Source organism: Aulonocara sp. 'chitande type north' Nkhata Bay, linkage group LG18 (genome assembly GCF_057382095.1).
Source record: "Aulonocara sp. 'chitande type north' Nkhata Bay isolate Kocher_YH1m ecotype deep benthic linkage group LG18, A_spYH_male_GT1.1, whole genome shotgun sequence".
NCBI classification, from domain to species: domain Eukaryota; kingdom Metazoa; phylum Chordata; class Actinopteri; order Cichliformes; family Cichlidae; genus Aulonocara; species Aulonocara sp. 'chitande type north' Nkhata Bay.
The window spans coordinates 19,920,367-19,936,183 of NC_141361.1; the positions used below are offsets into that span (position 1 = coordinate 19,920,367).

At 40.1% G+C, this 15,817-nt stretch overlaps 1 protein-coding gene across 6 annotated transcripts in view; it reads right to left on the minus strand.

The window, feature by feature from the left end:
• The window catches only part of per2 (period circadian clock 2), a 32,917-nt gene that overhangs the window by 15,205 nt on the left and 1,895 nt on the right, over positions 1 to 15,817 (minus strand). For 4 of the 6 annotated variants that reach the window (XM_086272515.1, XM_086272517.1, XM_086272516.1 and 1 more), the window contains exons 2-4: positions 10,076 to 10,641; positions 580 to 672; positions 233 to 387 (exon numbers count right to left, since the gene is read on the minus strand). In XM_086272515.1, the coding sequence (XP_086128641.1) occupies positions 233 to 387; positions 580 to 672; positions 10,076 to 10,524 (697 nt within the window). In that variant the 5' untranslated portion in view covers positions 10,525 to 10,641. Of the gene's footprint in view, positions 1 to 232; positions 388 to 579; positions 673 to 839; positions 868 to 5,042; positions 5,054 to 10,075; positions 10,642 to 15,817 lie in introns of those variants that run through there. The other 2 variants (XM_086272519.1, XM_086272518.1) reach the window with 2 other exon arrangements.

Here is a 15,817-nt window from a genome sequence, read left to right on the forward strand (position 1 = left end):
CCTACATAAACATTCCCTCCTGCTCAAAGTTATGCCTTTATTTCTTTTTGGGTTTGGCTTTGAGCAAATTCTGTAAATTGCGCAGAGGACATTCTTGTGGCAGAAATAGGAGTCAAAAGCAAACATTTACACACGAATGTTAAGTGTTTCAATAAAAAAGTAGCTACTAAGAAGGAGGAACAGACCACAGAAACAAGAGGAACTCAGACTGACGCTTTTAGACAGTACACACCTTCCATCTGTTTCACACAGCGAAGTGCATACTTCAGGGTGTTCAGCGTGGTCGACTTGTTATTGTGTCTCTTGTCAGCAGGCAGGTGAAACTTCAGCTCTTTCAGAGTTTTAATCACCTCCTTCTGCGTCTTGGCTTTGGCAGACTCCTCGCTACTGCAAGTTGCACACATACACGCACAGCGGCGAGTCAGACAAGGAGAACAGTCCCTCAGAAAGCGATTAAATAACAGGCACAATAGCTGGTTGTGTTATTATGTAAGGTGTTCTTGTGGCCCAAAGAGTGAGAATGTCCCGTGAAGTGACAAGAAGCTTCTTCAGTTATACAGCAACAGGTGGTGGATTTACCTGCAGCCGCTGGTTGAAGGGTTGTCCTGCTCAGAGCTCAGCAGGCTGAAGGCGTTTGAACTGCTCGGTGGAGATGGACTATGGGAGTTCGAACTGTGTGGGAAAAGAGGACAGGGACAGTTTAGTTTAACACTGCAAATGAAAGTCGACATCATCTTTATTATTAGAGTGCTGGTGTATATGCTTTAAGTGATCTTTTTGTACTGTAAAGGTGGGCCAAACCAACTCATAATTAAATAACTAAACAACAGGAAACTAACTGTAAAAGAGGTGACTTTCTGTGCATATGTTTTATATTTTATATGCACTTCTTGTCAGGGCTCTGTGGGCGGGCAGGTGAAGATGTGGATCCAAGTGCAGGACTCGGAGACGGAAATGTAACTGAAAACCACAGCTTTATTGCTGGCATCAAACAAAACATAAAGTGACCACTGAGACCAAAAACACACAGGCATAATCCGAGGGTACCACGCGACACTGAGCACAGGAAAACAGAGGAAAACACAGGGCTAATATACACAGGGTGGTAATCAGGCAATGGGCAACAGGAGGGAGACACAGCTGGGAGAAATTGGACTAACGAGACAATTTCGTTAACAGAACTGAACACACTCACATGAGACACAGACCTTCACAATAAAACAGGAAACAAGAAACCACTAAACAAAGACGCAGACAGAGAGGCAGACAGACACATGCAACTCAAACAATTCATGAAACAACAAATCCTTAAACACGGATAAACAGAAACATGAAACTAATAATCATCATCACCACAAGCACTACAAGAGAATAAGAAAACAATCCATAATGCACAAACACACCAAAACTTAACAACTCAAAATACTGGGTCAAACACTTCTAGAGTGATTACATCACCCAAAAGAATATTGGATATCTAATAATAAAATAATAAGTACTCTATACTCAAGTTACCTAACATAATGACATGTAACTCTTATAATAAAGGAACAAGTATACTCAAACTCACAACAGGGTTTTTATACTTGAGCTAAAGAAAGCTGCTGTTTTCTGCCTTTGTGAATGTGAATCAGTGATCGGTGTCCCAGCAGCAGCTTCAAAATAGCTGGGTTACAAAAGAAGCTCTCTTCAACTGTAAGTATAGTTAAGGTTGGTTTTCCCTCTGTGGTGACCTTACATAAATCTGCATTGGGAGTGCAGCAAAGGGGTTTGGGTCTTTACATTTCTATATGTATTTTAGTCATTGTTCATGTGGTATCCAACTTTGAACTTAAAATATTTTACTCCTGTAGTATATTAGATCAATCTGTCTCATATGGTTAGGCCAGTTTGTTAAATGCTATTTCTGATTAGAGTTCTGTTTTGTTGACCTTTTAATGTCCCCATTTATTTCTTAAAGAGTCTGTTTGAATTATTATGTATTTTTTTGTATTATTTGTGTCTGATTTTTTACTCATGGTTTCCTTGGTGATGAATTTTCTGTTAGCTCTTGAGTTTCTATTGTGACTTTGTTATTCCTGCCTCAGCATGAGTTCATGTGTTTAGTAGTTATCCTTTGGGTTCATTCCCGTTTTGCTCTGATAGTTGGTCATTTCCTGTGCCCACTTTTATTTTTACTTCCCACCTTATCTCATTGGCTTGATTTCATTCAGCTGTGTCTTGTTGCCCTCCTGTTTCCACTTCCCCGATTACCTCGTTATGCATAAATAGTCATGCCTTCCTCTCAGTCTCTGGCTCAACATCTGTTATGCTTCTCAGTGTGCGGTCCTGTGCACAATTCTGTGATTACTCTGGATAAAACGGTGTGCTTTTTTTCCTCGGTCCGTCTTCTGTATCTTGTGTTAGAGCCCTAATTCTGCACAACCTGATGTCGACTGATGCATCTATACTGTACATGTATGACCCAAGGTGTTAACCTACAAGCTTAACACTACACTAATACAATAAAATCAACAGCGCTCGAGGACACTGACTCACTATCACGCAGCTTACTGTATATAACAAGCTTACCTGGCCAAGAATAGAAATAACCTTTACAAATAGCCTCTCCAAGCACAGGTGAGTCTCTAATTCTGCTAAATATAGACTCCAGCACCCACAGCTGGTTTTAGATTGGACAGCTTGAGCATGTATTAGTGTGTGAGACTTAGAAAGTGTTTTTGAAAGCAGGCTAGATTGCAAAGGAGCACTTACTAAGTCTGTGTGCCACTCTCTGAGCACCGCAGTACATAGTTCATTTTAGTTTCCACATAGATGTTGGCAGTAATTAGAACCTGAGCTGTGTCGCAATTTTATTATTATTCTGAGTTAGCTTCAAATCGTGCTCCATGAAGGACTCAAAGGTATCAAATATTTTCAATGAAAAAAGCTGTCTCTTAATTGGGCTAGGTAATATTGCAATTTCAGTCAGTGCTCAAATTTCCATGCCAATGTAAAAAAGTGAAGCTAATTTTGTGGAAAAAGTACTCAAGTACAAGTATCTCAAAGGTGTAATTAGTTATTTTCCAGTGACACAATATTTGAAATAGACAGCATTGGTGTAAATAATTTACCTAATAACATTTTATTCTTTAGACCCTTGGTGGGTTTTTTGTTTTTGTTTTTTTACTACGACATGCACCTATTACACTTTGATGCTGCATATATATGCATTTTTTAAACCCTCTTTTTCTGAATGACCTACATATATATATATATATGTGTGTCAGCTGGTATTGGTCTGTCACAGATTAACTGGTATCACACCACAGTGCAGGCAGCAAGTAATCAGTCAATCCTACTATATTTGTATAGTACCTCCAAAGCAGGTAAGTGCAGTTCAAAGTACTTCACAGAAGACTGACGTGGAAATTAAGGCAGGACCAGGAGTAATAAAACCTCACAAATATGATGCAATAATAAATTTAAGAGTAAGCTACCAAAAAGTTCACCTCACCATCATTTTCCCATTTGACTATAACTCTATTAGTATATTATATGCATTAATACATACAAACACAGTATTGTTAATGTTAGGGAATGAAAAAGGAAAATATATAATGTAAATATTTAGTATTTCACCACACTAGTATCTTCAAAAGCAACAATATGTTTCTGTGCAATTTGCAGGCACCAGGACACCAAGCTGTACCAAAGAAAAGGATATCAAAAGGCAGCAAAAAATAAAATAAATGTACTCATTGATACTTTTTTGACCAATTTGATTTAAAGATAAGAGCACCTGTTCTGTTGCAACACTACAAAGTCAGAACATAAACAAAGCAGCCAGTCCACTGCACGTATTAGCCAATAAGCTTGTCTAAAGACTATTAACAGCTGTCTGAGAAACTAACTCACCTGAGCTACAACTCAGCAAGCTACTATGAATAACCTCCTTACCTGACTAAGAATAGAAAACATCTTTACGAACAGCCTCTCCAAACACAAATAGGAGTCTAATCCGGTCAAATATAGCCTTCAGTACTCAGAAATACAACAGCTGGTTTTAGACTGTACAGACTGACCATGTATTTGCGTTGAGCAGCCTAATTCACATTGTGGTAGTAAGTCTGTAGGTCGTTTAAACTAGTTACAATAAGAGCGTGCTCAAAGAGGCTAGTCTGCAGCAGGGACACAAGGTGACAATCAGGGCAATGCCATCCTGTTTAATTAGGAACTGCACAATGACTCTGTGGTTTTCTTATGTTTCACAGACATGAATAAGGCCAGCGTAAGTGTGCCTAAAAGCAGGTTTTAAAATGAACAGTTCTTTACGTGAATGAATATAAGTGGAAAACAACCCCAGTTTGGGCTTTCTGGGCCAAACTGAGCCAATCCTGTTTAAGGTTCAGAGTATTAATGGAAAAAGAAGTCACATTTCTGCAGCAGGTGTTAAAACAGATTTATCTGCATGTTTGTTTAAAATGTAACATAATGGTCCAAAACCACAGAACTGTATTTTCTACTATGTGCATACTGGCAAAAGTTAATTCAGATGAAATGTCAATTTTTAATCATTTCACCCTTTTATTACCAAAGAAAAGGATATCAAAAGGCAGCAAAAAAGTAGTTGCTGAATAACTAACAGCCAAACTATTGTCAAAAATGACTAATTTAAATCTGGCCACCGTTAAATTAATTGTTTTAACAGGTCAAAGTCACAAACATAATCAAGTTTAGTGATTACAGATTAGGCAGCTGCAAAGAAGCAACTCACATGTTCTACTAGGTAAACTAACTGCTTGACAACTCAGTCCTGTGGCTTGGAGGAGATCAAAATAATGGCTTCAGTTACCGATCGGAAAGGGCAGCAAGGTAAAGTGATGAAAATATTACAAGTGTGGTGTCCACTTTAATGGATGATCATTTTTCTTTAGGTGGGTCTTTGCTGGGATGCAATGGTAAACACCATGTACTCTTAGTAACAGGTTGTAGTGGGTGGTGTTACCTCATACAGACTTATTTAAAACTACTACTTTCTGTACAGGCTTTGTTCTCCCTACCTTTTATGAGGTTTTCTTCCAGGTGTTCTGACCTCCTCCCACAGGCTAAACATTTTAGGCTAATTTGTGATTGTAAATTGGCTGTAGGTGTGAAAGTGAGCATGTGTGATTGTCTGGATCTCTGTGTTAGACCAGGGGAGTACCATGTCTCATCTCACTCAAAGTGATCTGGGACAGGCTCCAGATGAACACACAGTGAGAGGGAGAGACAGAGCAAACAGTATCCTGGCAAAGGCAGAGAGGAAGAAAGGGACAGAGAGCGAGAGAGGAGAAAGCAACCCAGAGGAAGCAGAGATCGTAACTTGGAGTATGGATCATTAAATTCCACAATTAACTTAAACTTCAACATGTTTATTATTAATTAGTTTTTGGGAGTGATTTAATGCCCACTGCCCATGGGTACAAAGAGACTGATATTAGTTTTCCTACAAACACTGGGGCATATTGGCATTTGTGTGCTAGTTTAGCTCACTGGGTAGAGCAGATGACCTATATTCTGTAAGGCTAACGCAGAGACCTTGGGTTGAATCTGCTATTTGCGGTGTCTTTTCTGGCTCTTTCTTCCAGCTTTTCTGTCCTTTCTCCACAGTCATATCTCAAAGAAGGCTAAAAAGTTCAAGATAAATATGTATAAACTGTCAAATATCAGTGGTGCACTGCACTGTATCCGCTATGCGATACTGACTCACCTGAACTATAACTCGGCAAGCTGCTATGAATAACCTCATCACTTGGCTAAGAATAGAAAACATATTATTTACAAAGAGTCTGTCCAAACACGATTAGAGCCCAATTCTGTCAAACATTGCCTTCGGAAATGCAACAGCTGGTTTTAGACTGTACAGAGTGACCATGCGTTAGTGTCGACACGCTGATTCACAATGTGGCTCTAACTCTGAGTTATTTCAATTAGTTAAAAAAAAAAAGAGGCTCAAAGAGACTTTAATTTTTACACTGTGCACCAGAGACAGGAGGTGATGATCAGGGTGAGGCGGTCTTGTTTAAACTGCAGAGCGACAAGTTTTTATGCGCATTTGAGAGACATAAATAACCCAGGGAAGCCATAACACAGGTAAGTTTACACTGCAGTGCGCTTAAAAACAGTGGCTCATTCTCTACGACGACTATAAAGCTATATGAACTATATGAATAGTGAGAAAAGACAACAAGAAATGTGACTTAAAATTTTGATTTTCTTTTTTAGGGAGTTGATTAAAATAGCAGTGTACGAGTGATATCCAGTTCTGGCACTACATGGTAATTATTTCTACAGAGGAGTATGCAGACGTGACGCACGTACTCCTACACAGAGAGTGATTGTAGGGATGCAATTTTCTATTCAAAGCCTTTTGTCAAACAGTTATTCATTCACTGATAGCTGTGCAGATTCTTTATATAGTTAAACTATTTACTCCAAAGAAATATATTTTAGACCCATTTCTGACTGACTTCATCTTTGGAGTACTGATGGAAAGTAAATATCTTTACAAACGGAGATTTTTAACCTTTTTATGTCTAAAATCCTGCATACATACATGGAAACACCTGTCCACACTAAGCGATAAATACTTATAAAATATATCTTTTATATCTTTCATATTGGTGCATTTTGATACATGTCCTACACATTTGATGCACTGTGATCCAGAGTTGTTAAAGACTAAAACGTGAACCTGTTTCTTACTTTGGACTTTCCCTTCCTTCAAATCTGCGTGCTGGCTTATCTCTGTATGTCTGGTAGATATAAATCTCGACAGAAATGTTAAAAGCTGAAGAACTGGTGGCAGTCACCCACGCTCGCTAAGATGTGGGGCTGTTAACTGAGTTATATCAGCCGACAAAGATTTACTTTTTCTCAGAAGACATTTTGACTTGTCGCAGGAGAAAAAGGACAGGTGACATAACAGTGGCTCTTCTGGATTTGGCTGTACGAATAATTTCACACCTATGCTTTTAAAGGTCAAATGTCTGCTCCTACTCTAACACATATAACACTATTACTTGAAGTACATTCCCCTCCTTGCTTCACTCTCAAGCATCACAGGTGGATAAAGTGGGATATTAAAGGGGAAAATTGAAGGATACTCCTGCAGGTCTCACAACATGAAACTGTCTAACAGACCAGTGATGGACCTGAGCCTGGAGCTACAGGCTCAGAGAGAGTATAGTGTGTATTTATTCATTAACTGCTTTTACTTTTGTCCCCTTTTCATTAATTTTTTGCTTCAGTGTATTAGAAGCATGATTTGACTTGAGTTCTTACTCTTTACACAAAATATGGGGTGAAATACCAGCCACTTAAGTAGGTGCACATGATAACCTGCCTGTTCGTGCAAATATCTAATCAGCCAATCACCAGTTCAAAGCTTTAGACATGCAGACATGGTCAAGATAATCTGCAGAGGTTCAAAGCAAACATCACAAAGTGGAAAAAAGGTGTTGTAAGTGACTTTAAATGTGGCATGATTGTTAGTTAGGCTGGTCTGAGTATTACAGAAACTGCTGATCAGCTGGGATTTTTCCACACAATCATCTCTAGAGTTTACAGATAATGGTCAAAAAAGAGAAAATAATCAGTGAGCAGCAGATCTCTGAGTGAAAATTGTTGGTTGATGTCAGAGGACGGCTTCAGCAGATAGGAAGGCAACTATAACTCAAATAAGCACTCATTACCAAGGTATGAAGGCGAATGAATGCACAACACGCTGAACTTTGAAGCAGATTGGTTACAGCAGCAGGTTGCACTCCTGTCAGCTAAGAATGAGAAACTGAGACTCAAATTTGCACGAGGTCACCAAAATTGAACAGAAGGAAAACGACTCCCAGTCTGACAAGTCTCCATTTCTGCTGAGACATTCAGATGATTGGGCCATAATTTGGAGTAAACAAGTGAAACATGAAAGCATGGATCCATCCTGCCTTGTATCAGCGAATCAGGCTGCTGACGGTAAATTGTGGGGAATATTTCCTTGGTACACTTTTGGCTGCTTAGCATCAACTGAGTATCATTTAAATACCACAGCCAACCTGAATACACAAAGCTGAAATCATCTCACACTGGTTTCTTGAACGTAACAATAAGTTCACTGTACTCAAACGACGTCCACAATCACCAGATCTTAGTGCGATAGAGCACCTTTGGTAAGTTGGTATCCATATCATGGATGTGAGGCTGACAACTCTGCAGCAAATGTGTGATGCCGCCGTGTCACTAAGGACCAAAATGTCCAACCCCCTTTTGTCACTTAAATTTTGCTATTTAAATGAGGAAGGTGAATGAGAAAGAGCAACAGATGCAGGTAGCAAGGTACTAAACACAGAGAAAGACGGAGTATTTTTTAGATGCTGAGGGGAAAAAATAGCAAAAAAACTGGTACAAAAGGTTAAAAGTTCAAATAAAGAGAGCGGCGTGAGTAAGAAGAGGGAGGAAAAAAAAGTAATAGCATTTTTTGAGGGAGGGAGCTATTGCGTGCGAGGCGCATATGGACAGGAAGAGGAGCGGTTTTTAAACAAATAAAAAAAAAAAACTCCATAGTGAAAAGATCAAGTGAGGTAAGCCAGTCAAGGCTGAAAGTGAGGCAGTATAACGTCAATGCCTTCCACTTGGCCGGCGCCACCCAGTAAACAAAGACAAACATTTTGTTGCCATAGCAATGTCAAGGAGCTGGCGAGCATGACACAACCCATCTGCTATTTTTTCCACTGCTGTAGTCATGCCTTGGGCAGGCTGCACTGCGTCTGAACATTTTTTAAATCATGATGAAGTCACGTCTGCACGGTTGTGGAGAGGCAGGGGATTTTAAAATTTTTTCGTACTTTAGTCATTTAAAGTTTTCTTTGAGAAATGCTGTAACCAACAACTCTTCAGATACTAAGGCTGTGATGTGACTGAACATTAAGTTAAACTTTAAGGTGTGCCGTGGACAGTAAGCAAACATTAACTCTCACTCAGAGTGAGAAAAGTGAACATTAGAACACATCTGTAAACATAAATCCAGAAAAACACACAGCATGCTACCCTTTAAATTCTCGTGAGGATCATCTTTAAACATAAAGCTGAAACCACCTCACAATTCATGAAAATAGCCTTTATAATTAAACACTAACCACACAGCATCACAGTACAAGTGTTTGCATTTCAACCTGTTTACTCCAGAACGAACAGAAGCGTGGAGCACATGGACGTATCTTGCCAAAACATGTTTTTTGTGTGTCCTACATAGAAATCAGCTCATGTTTATCAAGTTGGATTCTTTTATAAAAAGTGCAAAAAACAGACACCAACTGCTCCTAGTATGACTCACTTCTATGCAATGTGAGCTGGCAATGAGATCTAGTTTAGGGAGTGAGAACATGTTTGCGGTGACACTAAATAATGTCCAATTAATCCTCATTTGGCAAAAGTCCCAACGTAACATTTTATGACAAACAGGATGTGTACAATTACATTTCAACTGGGCTTCTGGGGGCGAAGAGCACGACAGCCATCACTGAAGCCTTGGTTCACTCACTCATCTACATGCATTAGCCAATGGGGGCGGATGCATCAGCCGCTGCTAACTGCATTTATTATGACTGTGACATGTTGATGGTCAATTTTTATGCCGATTGTTGTCACTCATTAGCAAAGGGCAAACGTAACTACGTAAGAGGAAAAAGGAAAAAGGAAAGAGCATAAATAACCCAGCACAGTTTTTCCCATGAGGAAAGCTGGTGTTATCTTCGGATTGGCATTTTTGGCATTTTCTTTTTTATCTAATGGGGTCTTGAAAAAACATTTATCAGCTGCTACGGTAATTTGTAAGCACAGACACAGACTGCTGTGATCATTCTTTTTGTTGAACTACCTGCAGATTCCCGAGATAGCAACCTCGGGTCTTGACCCCATTTATTATCTCCTACTGCTGGCTTGTCAGACCAGCCAAAGACTTGTCAAAGACGCAGTACTTTGGTTGATTGTCTGTATGTGCTACTATGCAAAGACGAAGCGCAACCCTCATAATGGTTTTATCATTCCCACAACCACCACTGACCTCTTATTGCTCTCAGAGGATTCAAGCAGTGCCGAGTCCTTGCTGTTGCCGGTGGAGCTTCCCATCGACTCGTGGCCGTTGCTGTCGTTTCCATGACTTTCATTGCCGTGGCTTTCATTGCCGTGTGATTCGGTCCCACTCCCGCTCGATCCGCTACTCTTCATCTCCACATCCTCCTCGGGTAGTGACCGAGAGCGAGCGTTCTTGCGATGGTTGTCTGGTGAAGCGGGAGGGTCCTGATCGCTGCTGTCGCTGCCCTCAGAAGGGAGGCCCAGGTCAGGCCTACCTTGGCTGAAGGCACCCATACGGTGCAGCTGTGCCATGGAGCTGCACCCTGAGTCCCCCCTTGGGATAGAATTGCATGAAGTGGACGCTCTGCAACTTGAGGCTCCATCCTGATCTTCCAAACCTGGGAAGCAGTAGGGCTTGGAGTCTGAATCTTCTGACATCAGGAGATCTACACAGGCCTTGTTCCAGGTTAGTTTACTAGATGATAAAAAAAAAACCCAATTACCCCATTTTTACAAGGGTAATAGCCGAGGGAAATAAAGAAGAAGTGGACTGATCTGCGGAGAGAAAGAGAGTACACATGTTAGTAATGAAGTAAAACTTGTCCATTCCACATTTTATGACTGCATTATATGTAAATAAATGGGTAATATATGATGGAATGAAGTGATAGTGGAAAAAAAAAACCCTGAGTCAACTAAGTTTTGATGTGCTATTATATTATTGTTAATGCCAACAGAAATTGAATTCAATAGATGCCTGGGTGAAGCAAGGTCAGTCAAACACATGCTTGCGAGATTGGTCAGGATTACTCCAAACCATACGCAATTTGCATTTAATTAGTCAAAACATAAAGAACCCACCGGCATTTCATTTGCAGACAACAACAACATATTTTTAGAAAGTCTTTGAGACACAAATCAATGCTGCGCCCATCATTCAAAAAGCTGTCTCGTCGTTGTCTGGTATGAAATCAGAGCACATTGTGCTCTTTGACCCCTGACCTGTGAAGAGCCCTGCAGATTCTTCTCTGATGTACTGTAAAAATGGCTCTGTGGTACAGACAGCGTGGCCTTTAAGAACAGCAGGCCTGTCCCATGTGAGCCCACCAACCCTTTCAAAGGATCTTTCACTCTGGGACACATGAAACACCAGACAAGCTGAATGCCATCATACACTGCAGGCCAACAGTGAAGGGGCTTTGGCCTGTTTTCTGTGGTTTTTTGACAAACTGTGCAAAATCTGTGCTCTTTTAAATAATGATGCAGTACAAAAGCCAGATTCCCAAATACTGGTGGTTGGAATTACTTCTGGTTACAGTAAGTGACGCAGAGCTCGGTGAGAACATCAACAGTGTCGTGTTTGGAGTAAACAAGAAAAAGGCCATGGTGATGGCTATGATCAGAAGAAGCGGCTAAAAGTTTTTTCCCTCAACAGGCCGTTTCTGGAAATTGATTTATCAGCAGCGAAACTCTATCTAAAGGGCAGCACTTTGAATCACAGCTAAAGACTGGAAATTTACAAGAGAATTTGCACAGTCAAATCAGTCAGGTGAGAACCTTTGTGAGAGTCACGTGTATGACATGTGCAAGACCAAATGGTATAAAAGGCAGATTAAAAAGGCAGTATGTGCTGCTTCACTCTGTAATGATACAGAATTAAACTAATTACGCACAGTGATGCAGTGTAACCCATGGTTTGTATGATTGCTTTGGTGTGCAAGTACTTTTCACTAAACTAAGTTCAAATATTGTTTTTTTTTTCCTTTTAGTCAAAGAAAGATGAATGTTCCCAAAACATATATTCAAACTTGAGATTTACAGTCATTCAAATAAAATCTTATCAGTCACTCAGTTCTGTTTCTGGGCAGCATGTTGAAGTTAAAGCCACACTGTGCCCGTGTTTAACCTCTAGTCTTGGATGCCTTCCAGGAATAATCTCCCTCGTCACTAGAATGCCTTTCCCCAGCCGTGCAATGGAAAATGTCTATATTCTCCTCAGCCTGAAGACACACGGCAGCTCTATGCCCTCCTTAAGTCACTAAGCCCGGAAGCAGAAGTGGATTTAGCCTCACAGAGTTAGCTTTTCAACGTCAAGCCCATAGAAGTGCAACGACTTTTACGTAGGCAGGTGTTTGGATGTCACTAATGTTTGTTGTCTATTGATCTGGTAATGACCTGTTTGAAAGGTGTGTGTGTGTGTACAGTATGTGACAAAAAAGTTGCTGGCTTGACAAAAATGTGTTTTTCATGTTGTTTCTGATGGGTTTTTAAAACTGCAGATTTGTCCTACTTTCTACTCACGTTGCACCTGATCGATAAGTTCGACCATCATCTGTTTGTCTTTTACTTAAAATAGAACACAGGTCAAATTAGACAGAATGACTGACAAGAATTGAGCAAGCGCAGAGGGATTTGATACTTTTCTTAAAGCACGATACAACTAAAAACACAAGGACCACACAAGCAGCGCGACTCAGTTTCTCAAATTCACACAAAAATATTATTAAAGATACAAAAAAAAGAAAAGAAAACAGAAAAATTTGGCTCATTGAGCAGTTTAGAGTTCAAGGCGAAGGTTGCAACACTGACCTCTTGACTTTGCATTAAAAACGTTATCACTTACTAAACTTTTATTGCATGTGTGCACGTGATTGTCTGCAAATCGGGCTGGCCCACCGATTGCGCAACATCACACAGTCATCCTTACTTTGTCAAGGGTACTGAGGTATTTGCATTAATAATGAGCAGCTCTGTTGGCCTTTTCAAATGGCAGAAAGCAGCAGCCTGCATATCCCTGACATGCTGTGAAGTAGGCATATTCTCTCTGTGAACTGGGTCAACGTACAGCCAAATAATAGGGACAATTAAGGGACAAGTGAGCAACTTGTGTTGTAGTTTTTAGACTGCTTGGCAAGCTTAACTGGAGCAGTGAGTTTGGCAATGACTTGTCATCGCTGCAAAGTGAGATGAGCTTTGTGGCTTTTTTTCAGTCTTTCCTTTCACACAAAAAGTCCATCATGATGCACATCGGACATTATAAATGAAAGAGTTTGTTAAACCCAACATAGTGTACATACTGAACATTCTTCACTGACCGCTGACCAGTTCGTTTTAGTTAAATGGATGGGGTTTTTTGCAGGCGCTGCTGCAGAAGCAAAAAATGCAAAAGCAAGTCTGGTCCAAAGTTGAAGAGCTGACTGGCAATGTTTCTAACAGTCACAAAGTCCAGGAGTTCGCACTGGTTGCCAACTACCTACCAAACATTGACCTCTATCGCTCATTATCATGCCAGTTGGCTCAATACCAGCAGACAGTCGGTTGAGAAAGATACTAAGAGAGACGGTTACCAAACACGAGCAGGATCAGATACTTAGAAAAGCTAAGAGAGAGAAAGTTCATCCATCCTCAAAAATATTCTCCTTGGACTAGATGGACTGCTTTAACTGTCTGTTCTTCACTTTGTTAGGTATTCAACTGCTTCTTAATGCAAATATCTAATCAGCCAATAACATAAGAGAAGTTCGATGCATCGTCAAGACAACCTGCTCAAACTGAGCATCAGAATTGGGGAGCAAAGGTGATTTAAGTGACTTTGAGCATAACACATTGTTGGCGCCAGACTGACTGCTCAAGGATTTGCAGATAGTGGTCAAAAAGCAGACAGTTTCCAGTGAGCTGCAGTTATCTGGGTGAAAATACCTTGCTGATGCCAAAGCTCAGAGGGAAATGGCCAGACTGCTTTGAGCTGGTTTGGAAGGCAACAGTAGCTCAAATAACAACTTGTTACAACCAAAGTATACAGAAGAGCAGTCATGAAGTCAATGGGCTACAGCAGCAGAAGAGCACACTGAACACCACTCCTGTCATCTAAGAGCAGAAACTGAGGTGGTGGTGTAAAGAATGTGAAAGCATTTTTGTTTTTGTTTGCTTTTTGGATCAAGGCCCCCATAAAATACACTCCATCAAATTCTTATTTGGATGGAAGGCTAAGAATGTGAACAGAGACCTGTCACATGTCTGAAAGTACATGATGGTCCAGCAATGACAATCCAAGCTACTCTGGCAACACTGAGAAGTTTATGTAATTTATTGCTCTACACTACACTATTTTGTTTATGGAAGCTGAGGACTTACTCAAAATAGATCCCCCTCTCTAATTTTTATTTGCGTAAAAGACAATTAACAAGAAAGAGTCAATAAACCCATGCAATAAAAGTCATTAACGGTGGTTCATTTTCAGCATTTACTCTTGGCCTACCACCTGTTAATCGTTTCTCAAAAAAGCCCATGGATGTCCGTTTCTTCTCTGTAGTCAAGGTTACCCGAGGCCACTTCAGCATTTTTGATTGTTCCTTTTTTCCTGTCATTAACTGGGTCTTTTCCATCCAGTTGAGCTGCCAAGGAAGCAGAGGAGAGAACGAAATGGATTTCCTGTTGCCCATTAAGAAACTAATCATCATTTTTAACTGGGTAAGCTCGCAGGGACCTTGACTCATACTTGTCCCTCACGTGACATTTGTGCAGGGTTATCTTTTGGTTATCTTTCACCAGCTTTGCATAATCAATACACACAGGCAGTGACACTATTAAGCTTGAGTTACAATGCAGTTCTTGTCAAAGGAAGCGGTCAGGAAGCCTTTATATCCTCCACTGAGGTAAGCAGACGAGGTAACAGGTGACAAACAAGGTAAGATCAGAAACATAACGCAATTACAGCCTCTGTATTAGCAAATCTTCGCCAACACTTTCAATCCATTTAATGCAATCAGATTCTTCCGGGAACACGATGCTCACTTGGCCTTTCTGAATCTTCAAGGACAAAATGTCCCATTTAGAGCTTAAAACATTAAAACTAAGGTTGTAATTAAGGTGGCAAATTAAGATTTGATTACATGTGTTCAGCCCCCTGAATCTATTCATCGCTCTAGTCGTCACCGCAGTTTTCCTAGACGGCTGGAAAAACAGACTGTCTGCAACATATTTCCAGATAACCTTGGTCCTTCTTAGAGTTTTTTTCTGTTTTGTTGCTGGTCTTATTCAGAGTTACCAGAAATATTAAAACCTCCTGCTGCTGACTTAAAAAAAAACCCAACAGACTCATTGTTTAAAAAGTCAAAACTCTTCCAACCTGAGATCCTAACAATAAGACTTAATAAGATCCACTATGTTAGGTACAAATGTCACCGTACTGGTAATACACTGTGAGTACCAGCTGACTTCCAGATGTTTTAACTGCTACCTATACAGGAACCTGAGATTATATCATAATAACTCTCACCAAAAAAAACAAACCATATTACCCATTCCTTACTGCATATTGCATGCTAGACTTGAAATTGAATATGAAAAAGTCCATAAGATCAAAAATGCTCTAGCTTTACAAACAGCTCCATATCAAGCTGTAATTTTATTTCATAACATTCATTGATACTCTGTGCCATCTGCTCACTACGTTCCCCTTCGTGTGATTTTTATGTAATTCATCTTTTCTAGGGGAAATAACCAGCACCAGATTACAAAACTGTGCCAAATGAAAGACGTTCTAAGGATTCATTCATAATTAATCTTTACACACCACAACTGCATAATTAATATGTTTATTACACTTTAATTGGACTCAAAACAACTCGTATAACTGCACAGAAGTAGCTGCAGATTTATGTGCATCGTGCAGAAGGAGTCCATTACATTTCCATTATTATCACACAGGCAGTGTTTCTCAAAGTGTTTC